General features: G+C 42.9%; 1 protein-coding gene across 1 annotated transcript; it reads left to right on the forward strand.

Moving 5' to 3' along the window:
- Positions 1-1,595: 1,595 nt before the first annotated feature.
- Positions 1,596-7,504, forward strand: LOC137036383 (bifunctional apoptosis regulator-like). Its single transcript, XM_067410530.1, has 7 exons — positions 1,596-1,887; positions 5,018-5,270; positions 5,481-5,650; positions 5,905-6,043; positions 6,162-6,338; positions 6,706-6,902; positions 7,013-7,504. Exons 1-7 carry the CDS (start codon positions 1,643-1,645, stop codon positions 7,209-7,211), a joined length of 1,380 nt encoding a protein of 459 aa, XP_067266631.1. The 5' UTR covers positions 1,596-1,642; the 3' UTR covers positions 7,212-7,504.
- Positions 7,505-13,686: the final 6,182 nt, after the last annotated feature.

Here is a 13,686-nt window from a genome sequence, read left to right on the forward strand (position 1 = left end):
CCTGACCCTGTGTGAGAACAAACCAGCGTTTACTGCTCATCATATTTCATAACCTTCGACATATCATCGATTATATCTGCTGCAGAGCCGCTGCATACAGTTATCAGTACAGTAAAGTCGCAAATACAGTAAACACACCCATTTAGAAGAAGAATAACTAGTCATTCACATTTAAAGCGCTAATGTGAATTAGAAACTAGTTCATGACAAACTGAAAGCAATGAAGTCTTTTCGACGATCTCCTGTGCTTTCTTACAAAGTGAAAGTAAACAGAAAACAAGTCTTATGCTTTTATGAGTCCTCACGATCGGCTCAGTCTGTGAATAAGATGAGTTTTTGACTGACTGACCGCGATAAAGATGTTTCAGGAAGAGTCTGATGATCTGGATCTGAATCTGAATCAGCGCAATGGTTCTGCACAGGTGAAGCACGTGACTCATGAAAGTCCCTTTTTCGTTCAATATAAAAACATATAATACCTTGTGCACAGCGTGAAGGACTATAGAGCTTTGACATTACTGGAAGAAGAAAAATACTCTAACATTTCAAGTCTAATCATAATATAAAGAGATTTGACAGACAACAAATGAGCACTTATGTATAAAAACTTGGCAAGAAAAAATAGATTTATAATAAAATACAGATTTTTTTTTTATTTTACCAGAGTTATAAATTCATTCCAAATAAGACATCCTTAAACACCAGAGAAAACTTTTCAAAAAAAGCACATACAAATAAACAAATAAACAAAATAAACAAAATTTCTTTCAAAAGATCCCATAATCCCTAAAAAAGTGAGGATAGACTCATCTTCCACTTCACAAAAAGAGCATAGAGGATCCATCTCAGGAAACTTTATATATAAAGATTCTTCTTTATCCTTTTGGTGATCACATATTTGTTGGGTAAAGACCGCACCTTCTTCCAATGAATATCATCAAAACAATCCCTCTACTAAGAGATTTCAGAAGGAACAATATCATTCTTCTATTCCTGAGAGAGGGACTGGACAAAAAGCAAATCTTCCTTATTGCTGTGTCACAAGGATGATCCCAAGAGCTGGAAGAAGGTGAAGAGTCTCCTGAGTTTTTAAAGTGGGAATGACATCCATCCCTACAGAAAAGTCTCGTGGGGTGACAATATTTAGTTCATAAGAAAGCAAATGATGTTGAGAAACCAGAAGCAATCTTTCTCTGTGAGTAACTTTATGTGTTGTTTTTTACAGGATATGAATTCTGAGGATTCTGAGAGGGAAGACCAGATACACAGACTGAAAGAGTGTGTGTGTGTGTGTTTGGGTATTTATGATGGTTTGAGCTACATTGGCATCGAAATGTAGGAAACCATAAAAGATCCCTACTGCCCCTCAATGGAAAGTCCCCATAAATATAGGAAATGACGCGTCATGTGTGTGTGTTTTGAGTAGGCAGTGCTGCACTGAAATAAAGCAGTTTCTCTTTCTCTTCTGTCGTGATCTGTGAGAAACGAGTGTTTAAATGACTAAACTGAAAGAGCCGATATGAGAGGAGAGACGATTAGCTGACCGGCGCTGAGACTGAGTGAGACATGAACCTGCCTGAAGACACTTACAGGAGCCGTCCTGTTATAAGATCTGTGTGTGTGTGTGTGTTGACAGAGTGTGATGGACGAGTGGATCCCTGTAGACCCGGAGCTCAGCGAGTCTGAGGAGCCGATGGCGGGACTGTCTGCGTCTGAGTTCAGCTGTCACTGCTGTTACGAGGTGCTGGTCGAGCCCACCACACTCACCTGTGGACACAGCTTCTGCCGCCACTGCCTGGCCACATGGTGGGCGTCCGCTCTCCGGACCGACTGCCCAGAGTGCCGAGCGGTATGGCAGGGCTTTCCCAAAGTCAACATCCTGCTCCGGTGAGACACGCGGAATGTAGTTATCATCAGGGTTGGGAAGTAACGGGATACATGTAACGGCGTTACGTAATCAGGATAAAAATATGGCAGCTGTAATTTGTTAGTTACATCCAAAAACAAATGAATCAGAATACAGTTATATTTTGAAGAAAACGGGAATACTATCAGGATTATAATGGTTTCATTTAAAGCTAAATAAATTAATATTTTGACATAAAGCTGTATTAAAAGCTGCTTGATTATAGTCAAGTCAAGTAATCTTTATTTATATAGCGCTTTTTACAATGCAGATTGTGTCAAATCAGCTTTACATTGATAACTGGTTCATAATTTGGGCTGCACAGCAGCTCTTAAAGAATAGTGTCAATGCAGGCAGATGAGAAGCACTGCTGAATATCAAATGTCAAGTCAAATGTCAAGTGTCCCCAACTAAGCAAGCCAAAGGCGACAGCGGCAAGGAACCCAAACTCCAATAGGTGACATCAGGTGGCAAACAGGTGGCAAATAGGTTTGGGAGAAACCAGGCTTAGTCGGGGGGCCAGTCCTCCTCTGGCGAACAGTGCTTTGTTACGAATCAGGTTGCTATCATAAGTCTGATAGGATCGCAACAATCAAAGTATTTATTTCAGTTCCATCCAGTCCAGTTATAGTTCCTGGTTCTGTTGCCAGTCATGACTCACGTGAGCCACCTGCTGGTGCATGCGCAATAACACCTGTGTACAGTCATTCCCTCAGACGCTGAGACGCTGCTAAAGGCTGAAGCCCCGGGTATACTTCAGCCGTCCGTGTTCGTGACGTCATTTTCGGCCGCACTGCACGGTGTGCAAGCAGGAAAGAAGAGTCCACTAGATGGCAATACGCACAGTACTGAGCACAATGTGCAGTCGTCGACGAAGAGTGTGTGAAGAACGATTCAAAAATAAGACGAGTAAACTCAAAATCATGCCTTCTCCATCGTTTTTGATTCCTGTTCTCTTGGTGTATCTTCTGAACTATGTTGCAATAGTGGCTGCACTATTTTTCTTCTCCAATCCTGCCTAGCGAATGTCCGGTCAACGCAGTCCTCACGCGGCGCAAGCCGTTGAAACAAATGGGTTTCATAGCGCAGCGCATACCGCGTCCTGTGTGAAAGGGCCTGACGCGCCCGGGCGCGAGAAAAACACCATTTTGTGAAGTAGCTAACATAGCATAATCAGATGCAGCTTTATTTTTAGTAACAGTAATTCAGCATTTTCTCCATCATACAATACGTTTTAAAATGAATTGCATGCCATTTATCAACACAATCATCCAGCATTTAATCTGATATTGTAAAATGGATCTATCTTACTGCAGTGTGTAACAGTGTCTCACAGCAGCCGCCAAACGAACGCACAGAGTAACGTTATAACATCATTTTCAACACCCTCAAATGTATCTAATTTGATAAACAGAGCTGCGTTTCCTCATACTCATGACCGGAAAAGCGACAGCGGCACCGGCGACTGTGTCATAATAAAAGTCCCGCTGCTCGTGAGGCGTGTGTTGATCAATCGCTCCAGCTCCTCGTTCAGCTCCACAACACTCGCTCCTTGTTAGCTAAAATTAGTGTTTGTTAGTGATTTAAAATTCCATAGTTTGTATGATTGCAGTTTTGTGTAAGTTTTCTAGTGGAAAATGAGCTGGAAAATGTAGAAATTAACAGAAGAGTCACATCAAAGGGAAACTCGCACCACTAACGCCTCAGTGTCAGTCCATGAAATTAAGAAAGATCACAGCCTTGATCAACATGTTTTTTTGAAATAGACTAAAATGTAAATGGTGTTTTTTTAATGTTGTGTGTAATCAATAAGGTACGAGAGGCTGTGCTGTATCATCAATAAGTCACGGCTGAAGGGTGTTGTTAGGCACGACGTGAAGCAGAGTAATCCCTTCAGCGTGTCTTATTCACGATACAGCACTAGCCTTGAGTACCTTATTGCTTTTATAAAACGGTTACTACACAATACAAATATTAAAGCCAAAAATATGTATCAGTGCAACTTTTATGAAGTAAACTTTCACTAAAGCCTTCCTTCTGCCGAAAAAAATAGTCCCTGACCGTGAACAGCAACAGAAGTTACATTATTACACCATTAGATGGCGGCAAAGTCTTTATGAGTGTGTCAGTCAGTAGTGAACATTGAAAAGACTGAATTGTTGTGAACACGGAACAAGACGCACCTGACAAATGACTAGCGCTGTCAGTCACGGGAAAACCCCTTAACTGTTAAAAGGACAGGATAATACATCATTTAAACAGATGTTTTATTATGAACATAGGACTGACCTGAAGGAAAATGTTAAATCTGAATGCAGGTAATAAACTCGTTCACTCAATCTCTTTCTCACAACACTGTTCTACATGATACAGTAAGCTTCAATGAACAATATCAGCTGAGAACAAACTCTTTACTAAGAGTGGTTGCTAAGGGTGTTGTTGATAGGGTTAGGGTCATAGTGTTTTATCGTGAATAAACACAGCTATTGACCAATCAGAATCAAGGACAGGAACTAACCATTTTATAAATAAACTATAAATATTTTTTCCCCTTGTACATGTTAAAGAATTAAAAACAAAAAATTAAACCACCTGTAATACCATACTTTAGCCACTAGATGTCTGCAGAGCCTTTTATATTAATATACGGGGCTGGTGAAACAAGACACGATAGTTTTGTTTTAATAGCCTAGTTTTTATTAGTTTTAATTTTAAATTCATATTAAATAAAAGTACTTTGATTATATTATTTTTTTACTTGACTTTATTTACATATGTGACCTTGAAGGAATCAAAAAGTAATCAGATTACATTACTTTCATATTGTGTTGTTTACGTTACTGAATACTTTTATTTATTTATTTATTTATGAAGTAAATTGTAACTGTAATGGAATACATTTGGAAAGTAACTTTTCCAACCATTATAGTTCCTGTTACAGTTATTGTAGTAATCATTATAGTTTAATGGTTTGTGGTGTGAATGGGCTTTAGGTTCACACAGTTACTGATCGAGTTAAGTTTGGTGCTGGTGACTGTCTAATGTTCATGTTCTCAATCAGACACGCAATGAAACAGCCTGTGTGTGTGTGTGTGTGTGTGTGTGTGTCAGGGATGCGGTGGAGAAGTTGTTTCCCGCTGATGTCAGCCGACGGAAACAGGCCGTCCTGAGCAATCCGCGGCTCCGTCATGTTCTCCAGGCCTTCCAGCAGCAGGGGAAGAGAGAGGCCCCTCGCGCAGCTCCGCCACAGAACTTACCACTGTTTAATATACTGAACCGACCACCGTTTAATATGCTGAATCCACCACAGATCAACATCAGAGAGTTTCTGGCTGGAATCAAGACAGCGCTGTGCTGTGTGGCTGTGAGTGACACACACACACACACACACACACACACACACACACACACACACACACACACACACACACACACACACGCGCACACGCGCACACACACACACACACACACACACACACACACACACACACAGACACACACACACACACACACACTTACTGAGGATGAGTTGTTGTACTGCATCATCACTGTGTGTGTGTGTGTGTGTGTGTAGACTGTGTTGTTAGTGTACCGTGCGTTCAGTATCAGCTCCAGTCATGATGTGCTGCTCAGTAAACCACTCAGCAGGTGGAGCGCTGATGATGTCACTCTGTGGGTGGAGCATCTGAGTGTCTGGACCAATCAGTACAAACAAACCTTCCTCAGGGAACAGATCAATGGCAGGTAACACACACTTTTTATTTGTCCTCAAACTCTATAAATGAGCATTTATATATATATATATATATATATATAGAGAGAGAGAGAGAGAGAGAGAGAGAGAGCGAGAGAGAGAGAGAGAGAGAGAGCTTCCTTAATATTTTAGGAAGGTCATCAATCATTACATTTGGGTCTTTGGCATCAAAAGGTTTGAGAACCTGTTCTAGAGTGCCGTCACACACATATCACCATTGAAATGTGTAATGTGTGTGTGTCAGAACGCTGTCTGCTCTCAGCGATGAAGATCTGTCTGCGGCTCCGTTCAGCATCAGGAATCAGTCTCACCGACGGATCATCCTGGAGGAGCTGCACAGACTCAAAGAGCGCCGAGTCTCACTCAACCTCTGGCAGTACAAGGTGAGTGTGTGAGTGTGTGTGTGTGTGTGTGTGTGTGAGTGTGTGTGTGCTTCACTCAAGTTCATTCATCATGGATGGTAAGATTAAGCACCATCTCTCTCTCTCTCTCTCTCTTTAGGATCTGCATTTCGGGAAGACTCTGTTTCTGCTGTTGAGTTTGCGCAGATTTCCCCGGCTGACGCTGCTCTATCTGTTTCTGTTTGATTATGACGACACATTTCTGCCCTTCATTCACACCAGTTGCCCTGCACAAACAACCGCAGCAACGCAAGACCGCCTGACCGACACACCGCTGGTGCGTCACTGTCTTTTCACTCTCCAGCACATCTGCATACGAATGAAGCTGTCTGCCCCCTAGTGGCAGTCACAGGACTTTCAGACTGTTCGTAAAGCAGCAACTTATCACTATGGAAATAATCATGTTTGGTGGAAAAAAAAGAGTAACTCTCACCTCGCTCTCACAATTTTCATTATAAGAATACAATCTAGCCGTAAAATACTTTTAACTAGAAATATTTCAAATCACCCAAAGCTGAAACTGGACCTGAAAATGTGCCATATGCACACAGTCTGTAAATGAAAGACTTTCAGGTCTGTAGAGATAACGAAAAGGTGTTTTTATGTTTTTTATCACAACTCTTTTTCTGCATCTGCCGCATCAGGACCGTCCGGGTTGGCGTCAGTGGGCGGAGTTTCTGCTCATGTACCTCCTGTTGCCCTATCAGCTGCTGTCTGCATTCGCCTGGCACTGGCTGAGCGTTCATAACTGGACCACACGCATCGTCATCTTTCACGCCCTGTTACTGTCCGTGCAGGATGTGCATTTCTTCTGGACACTGTTGAAGAGAGGACAGATGAGGTACAGAGAAAAGAAAAGAAAGATGTTCTCCATGTTTAGTGACTTTAAACAGCATTAGCACAGTTAGAGCTGTTGTGTGACGGATGATTGTTGTGTGTGTGTGACTGCAGGACGCTCCCTGTGAGGGTTTGGCACGAGGTGTTAGCAGAGATACTGGACTCGTCTCTGTTTGTGCTGCTGTGGCCGCTGATGCCGACGTTCTTCTGGAACTTTCTGTTCTACTTCGATCTGTACGTCTGCCCCTTCGACACTGCAGTGCTGGTGAAACGAACTTTCCTGCAGACGGACACACACCAGCGGAGGATCTGAAACACACACTGGCATGCTGGGACTTTACTCTCAAACGCATCACACTGCTTTTATGTGATATTCAGTTTTACAGTATCGGTTTCTGACTTATTGAATTAAAGCGCTTGTATTCATTCATCTCTTCAGTCACCTCTTTGAGTGTTTGTTTCGTGCTGTTTAAGAGAAATTAAGAGACAATTCTGTGCAATTAAAATTAATAATGAAATATTTATTTTTATATTATATGATTTACATGAATGTAATAATCTGGGGCAAAACTGTTAAATAAAAAGAGAAAGTTCTGGTGTTGTTGAGAGACATGTTAATATTAGATAAGAAGTGTGTTTGTTGCTGATATGTTGTTATTGCAGTGATCACTTGGCAAGATGTTTGTTCTTCATAATAGGAAAATTGCATTAAAATATTGTCAAAATATAAATCGCCCTCTATACTCTCTGTAGCTCAAATTAGCTCAAAAGGGAAAATATGAATAATTAATCATAACTTGTTATAATTAATTATAAATATTTGGATCAGTTAATCGAATTAATTTGATGTAGCTCAATTAATATTACAATCAATTAATCTGTTCGGCCAGCGAACACTCAGTATTGATCGTCTATCAGCTTTCTTAGCTTGTAGCTAACCGTATCATAACGGGAATGAAGCTATGAAAAGAGTCATTTAACAAGCGGCAAGAACCATCAGTTTCAATACTATAAAGCACCTTTGTTAACAAAAGGGATTTACAATCTTAATACTAAATCGCCGTATAGTGTTATCGCCGTTAACAACACTTGCAAATGCCTTAGCTGTTGAGGAGAGAAATCCTTGATGGTTCGGTCCGATGGTGCTGAAGTTGTAATCAATATCTTCTGCATTGAATAAGGAAAATTAATACAAACATGCACTGTTAATTTGACTCTCTTGTGGTTGAGGCAGTTAAGCATGGCTTGAAGTAAGTGAGGCCTACCAGCCCGGCTCGGGGACCGGGTGGGATCTCACGTGACAGCAATCCGTAATATCAGCATGTAGCGCGTAACACGTGTCGAGTCTGATGTGTCACACTTGTATAGGGTTCAATCAGTTCGATGTGGGCCAACTGATCAGAAGGTAAGGAGCGGCTACTGAAGAGAAGGAAGCAACACAGCAGGTAGGTGAAAACCAAGAATTTCATTTACTGGTTGGAATCTTGCATTCATTGAAGAGTCTCTCAATTGCAATTTGTCTGGAGTATGTAAATCTCAATATTGTAATTTAACAACATACAATGTTTAACAATGCTTATAATCAATTCTCTTTTTTGAAATTCCAGGAAGTTGGGCTCATCAACTCAAACAAATCAACCCAACTGTGAACAATTGTCATATACTTTGTATGAAAATGAAATAATAAAATAAACTTATTGGAAAACTCCACAGACTCGGTTTGTTTATAACCCAATAAAATTGAAAGAAACAATAAACAATGTTTTCAGAACAAAATATTACAACTCAATTCAAATAACTCTTTCCCTTCAGAATGTAACAGTCTTTTCAGCCAAATGGATCAAATATTCAAGATTCACTGGATTGATTCAGTTAATGTCAGTTCAGAGTCAAATGACTCAGATCAAAAGACTTGTTGACTCTTTAGAATTGTTCAGTTCAGAATCAATGTCTCTCCGTTCAAAGCTTGAGGGGAAAATATGCAAAGTCTCAGTCCTGTTTGTTCAAAAACAAAAGGAAAAGATTCATCATACCGGTTCCGATGAATTCAAGATCAAGGTTCAACAATCAAATTATCTCCGCGGGTGGCTCGCCTTTTACATACGCTCATATGCGTCTCACGTGTCCAGGATGATATTCACAATTTCTCAGGAAAACACATAAAGGAGGGAAAAAAAAACAGCCTTGCAAAACACAAGGCAGAACAATAATTAATCTTCCATTCAAACACATCACACTTCATTGACTCGTTTACATCTTCACATGTGATTAGCTTTAGCCCAACATGCAAATTAGCACAAGCTCATACACTATGCATAAACGGCCTCTACGACGCTAATATCACATTACTGATTTGCCGCTAAGTCTTCAACAGTTTTCTTGTAGAATATTGAAACAACTCACCAAGGCAAGAATTTCACATCTTATTAAGAAGATAATTTGTGGTGCTTTGGTGCTCCATGTATCTACATTGGCCTTTATTCTCGATCCTCTGCCTCGTCGTCTTCTCACTTCGGCATCAGCTCTTCGTTCACTCAGAAATGTAATCTCTTGATTGCATTCAAGTTTTCTCTCTCAATCACGATCTTTTCTTATACGGAGTATCTGGAAATCACTCAGTGTGCACATGCTTCATCTGACTCGCTCGCTCTCTCTCAATGTCTGATAGTGGCGAAGTCGCCGGTGCCCTCTCAGTGCGCTGCTACCATTGGCTCGTTGGAGTGTCAATCAATGCAGCACGATCAATGATAGGACGAAACACTTTCTCTTCTAAAGCACTCGCTTTTCTCTCCTATCCTCTTGTTCTTAATTTTCCCCTTTTTTTTTTTTTTTTTTTTTTTTACATAACTTTCAACACTTTTACTAGTAGCCTGGATCACCCGGGTTACAAGCAGGAACAAAGAGAAGAACCAGAAGACCAATTGTGATCTGCGTGGGGGCTTTTTGAACTCTCCAGAAAGTCTTGGCTTGATCAATGAGAAAGGTGCAATTCTCTGGCGGAAGATTTTCTTTGTTTGAAAGTGAACACATTTGCATTTGTGTAAATTTTTACTCTGATAAATATAACAAACATACAATGCACTTGGAATGTCCAAGGGATATAACTTGACAAAAGTGGTTGGCGAGGACCAGCCGGCCGCCTCACAGATGCCTTTAATGGAGACACCAGTAGACCAGGCTCACGAGGAGGCCATGCCTCTAGTGGAGTGGGCTCGTACTCCTATGGGGCAATGTAGGCCCATAGAGGAGTAACAAAGAACGATAGCATCCACAATCCAACGCGAGAGTCTTTGCTTTATGACCAAAAGCCCCTTGGTGTGGTCACTAAAGCACACAAAGAGCTGGTCCAACTACCGAAAAAGCGCGGAAAGTTTGATGTATGTCCTCAATGCCCTAACAGGGCAGAGTAAATCCAGCTCATGCTCGTCCCCTGAAGGAGGTAGTGCTGAGAGGGTAATTACCTATGAGTCGAGAGCACCTTAGGAATGTAGTCATGCCGGGGTTTCAGGATGATCTTCGAGTCATTAAGCTCAAATTCAAGGCCTGCAGGGCTCACGGAGAGGGCCTACAGATCGCCTACACGCTTGACCGATGCTAGAGCCAATAGCAGAGCAGTCTTAAGAGATTGGGGCCGAAGGTCAGCTGACCGCAGCGGTTCAAAGAGAGGGCCTTTGAGCACTCTGAGGATCATGGAGAGGTCCCAGGTGGGTACTGTGAGAGGGCGAGGGGGAGTCAGCCTCCTAGAACCTCTCAAGAAACACACAACTAAGTTGTTTCTCCGTACCGACTGGCCAGCAATAGGGGCATGAAACGCTGCTATGGCTGCTTGTATACTTTGAGCGTGGAGGGTGTGAGACTCTTTTCCAGGCGCTCTTGGAGAAATGACAATATCAAAGATATGTCACACTCAACTGGATCTTCGTTTCGAGCCGCACACCAGTCGAGGAAGACCGACCATTTTTGGGCATAGAAGCGCCTGAGAGAGGAGGTCCCGTCTCAGGGGGATCGGCCACAGGCTTTCGTTGAGAGTTGTCTTCTGAGGCGAAGAGGTCGACCTCTACCTACCTTCCTGAAGATTTCCCAGATTCTGAGAACCATCCGGGGTCCTTCCAGGGGTTCAGAGCTGTTAAACAGGCCTGATTCACCCTGACATGGAAGCGGCCGTGCCGCCAAGCGTGAGGTGGGACCCGAAGGTTTAGCCAGTACTGCAGAGGCCGCATTCGTAGGAGGCCGAGCTGCAGGACTGGGGAGGCAGAAGCCATCAGCCCTAGCATCCTCTTGAAACACTTCAGAGGAAGACGGGCTCTGATCCTGACAGAAGCCATGAGCTGTTGAATGGCCAGAACGCGCTCTGGTGAGACTGTCACCCTCATTTGGGCTGAGTCGAAAACAGCTCCCAGGAATGAAATTCGTTGGCTGGGGAGCAGTGAGCTCTTCTCGAAATTGACCCTGAGTCCCAGTGGCTGAGGAGCATGGACCTGTGGTGTGCTAGCTCGTCCTGAGACTGGGCCAATATGAGCCAATCGTCGTGGTAATTCAAACGTGGATTCCCATCTGTCTCAGAGCTGCGTCCTTGCACTTCATAAAAGAGCGAGGAGCTAGGGGACAGCCCTAATGGAAGGACCGTATATTGATATGCCACTCCCTCAAAGGCGAATCTCAAGAATGGCCTGTGGTGGGAGGCTATCTGGATGTGAAAGTATTTATAATCCCCAGCACCCAACCTGACACTCCGGGGATGGCCTGCCAGACCTCGGCCCGCGTGGCAAGGGGTTGGATCAGATCAGATGACAGGCTGTTTGCAGTGGAAACGTAAATCTCTGAGTACGTTTGTATGTTATTGTATTTGCTATAACAGCAACAGGCTGAATGGGCATGTGAACATGTTTGGGCCCATCAAACACATTGCTTCCAACAACCTGCACTGAACGAGCATAACAGAGGCAGTTTCCAGTGAAAACGGTCTAACCGCAGCGAGGCGTTTTTCTGGTGAGAGCATCCATCTTCAGTGGAGGCCGGCAAGTGACACACTCAGAAATTCATAATTTTACCACATGCATCAGTGAATAATGCTATTTTAGAAGAAATACGTTCCATGAGTCACACCTGGTAGTTATAGGGGAGCTAGTCATGTCATAGAGCTGTCAGTGCTGCATTCAGCTGATCACTGACAGTGTGGTACTCGCCCTGAAGCACATGCAGTACCTGAAAATTCCCTGTTGCAGAAAAAGTGAGACACGCGGGTGTAGACCGGGAAAACTCACTTAGTCCTGTTCACTTGGCCCTGTAACCTTTGTTTTTCATCTCAGTTGAGTGAAAGAACAGAGGAGCCGCTTTCTGGAAAAAGCACTCTGTGAACGCAGTGAGTCGAGAGAGAGCATGTGTCCTTAATGAACGTGACCTGCGGGGGCGGAGCTGGCAAGCGATGCGCTGAGAGGCTCGGCATCTTATAACAGACGCCGGAGAAATATGCTCTTTCAGTTAATATATTCCATGAGCCTCATCTGAGTCAGGGAAGAGCATCATGTCATATTCAGCTGGGTGCTGTCAGCATTGAGCTCGCTCACTTAACGAGTCTTGCCTGGGTTAGGGGAGAGCGTCATGTCATATTCAGCTGAGCTCTGTCAGCATTGAACTCGCACTTGCGCACTCGCAGTGAGAGCGCTCGTCCTCAATGAGGAGACTGAGTTACACTGCGTTATTGAAAAAGGCTTCAGTAATCAGAGAAAAAAAAAGAGTTTTTCCCATACGGAGTATGAGTGAAGTATCGAAAGGGAACGAGTGAGTTGTACATCAGTTGTACACTTATTTATTGCGGTGCACTGTGGGATTTAATGAGTGCACTCAATATCGTCCACTATGTTTTCGGACACCCCTACAAATGGCTGTGCCTCAACTAGTGCCCTATTTAAGGGTATAGGGGGTGATTTCGGACACAGCAGAGACTGTCGCTGTGCCCACAGCTGATTGGTTCAATATTTGTTTGCGATCTGCTAACCAGAACAAAACCCGTCTAGCAGCAGGTTACAGTATTTCACTAGGCAAACAACACCAGTTACTGCTAGTTTAGGGTACATTTACACGACAACGATATGCTTAAAAGTTTTTCATTTGAGTTTTCTGTGTACACGACACCACTGTAAAATTTGCATTCCAGGGGCTAAATATCATGTTATTTGGGTTCGTTTAAACCCGCGGCAACAGTGATAAGCAGCCCGATTCCGCGGGAAAACCTGGGACTTGGCAACACTGCTCGGACGTCACATCACATGGTCATGTCTAAACGAATCAAGCTCCGGTTCAGGTCTTCATGATGTTTGTTTCTGTTTCTGTTTTGATTGGAGCTTGAAGTGTCGGTGCTGAACGAACATCAGTGACGGTAAGTTCAGTTATCAGCTTTATTTAATATCGTGTCATGTTGTGATATGATGTTGTTCTGTGTTTATATGATCGTGACACACTCTTGTTCACTGACAACAACAAACACTAACACTCATGAATGGATGACGCCAGAAATGAAGGTACATATACCGGATCTGCGTCATGACTTCACTTTTCTAATCTTCATCCAGATTATATCAGGGGGCAAGATGGCGTCTTCATAGGAGGGCACGTAAGTGTGGGCTGCAAATGATGATGTGGTGAAACAACTAACTTGTTACTAACCTCAAAACCATGGGCGTGACGAGCGAGGGCGAAGCAATAGAGGTGTATGACTTGTGATAGAAATATTTTATGTCAACATGAAATGTACAGAAAATGCAGACTAAGGATGCTCAGGTCAAAGA

This window comes from Chanodichthys erythropterus, chromosome 14 (assembly GCF_024489055.1).
Source record: "Chanodichthys erythropterus isolate Z2021 chromosome 14, ASM2448905v1, whole genome shotgun sequence".
NCBI lineage: Eukaryota > Metazoa > Chordata > Actinopteri > Cypriniformes > Xenocyprididae > Chanodichthys > Chanodichthys erythropterus.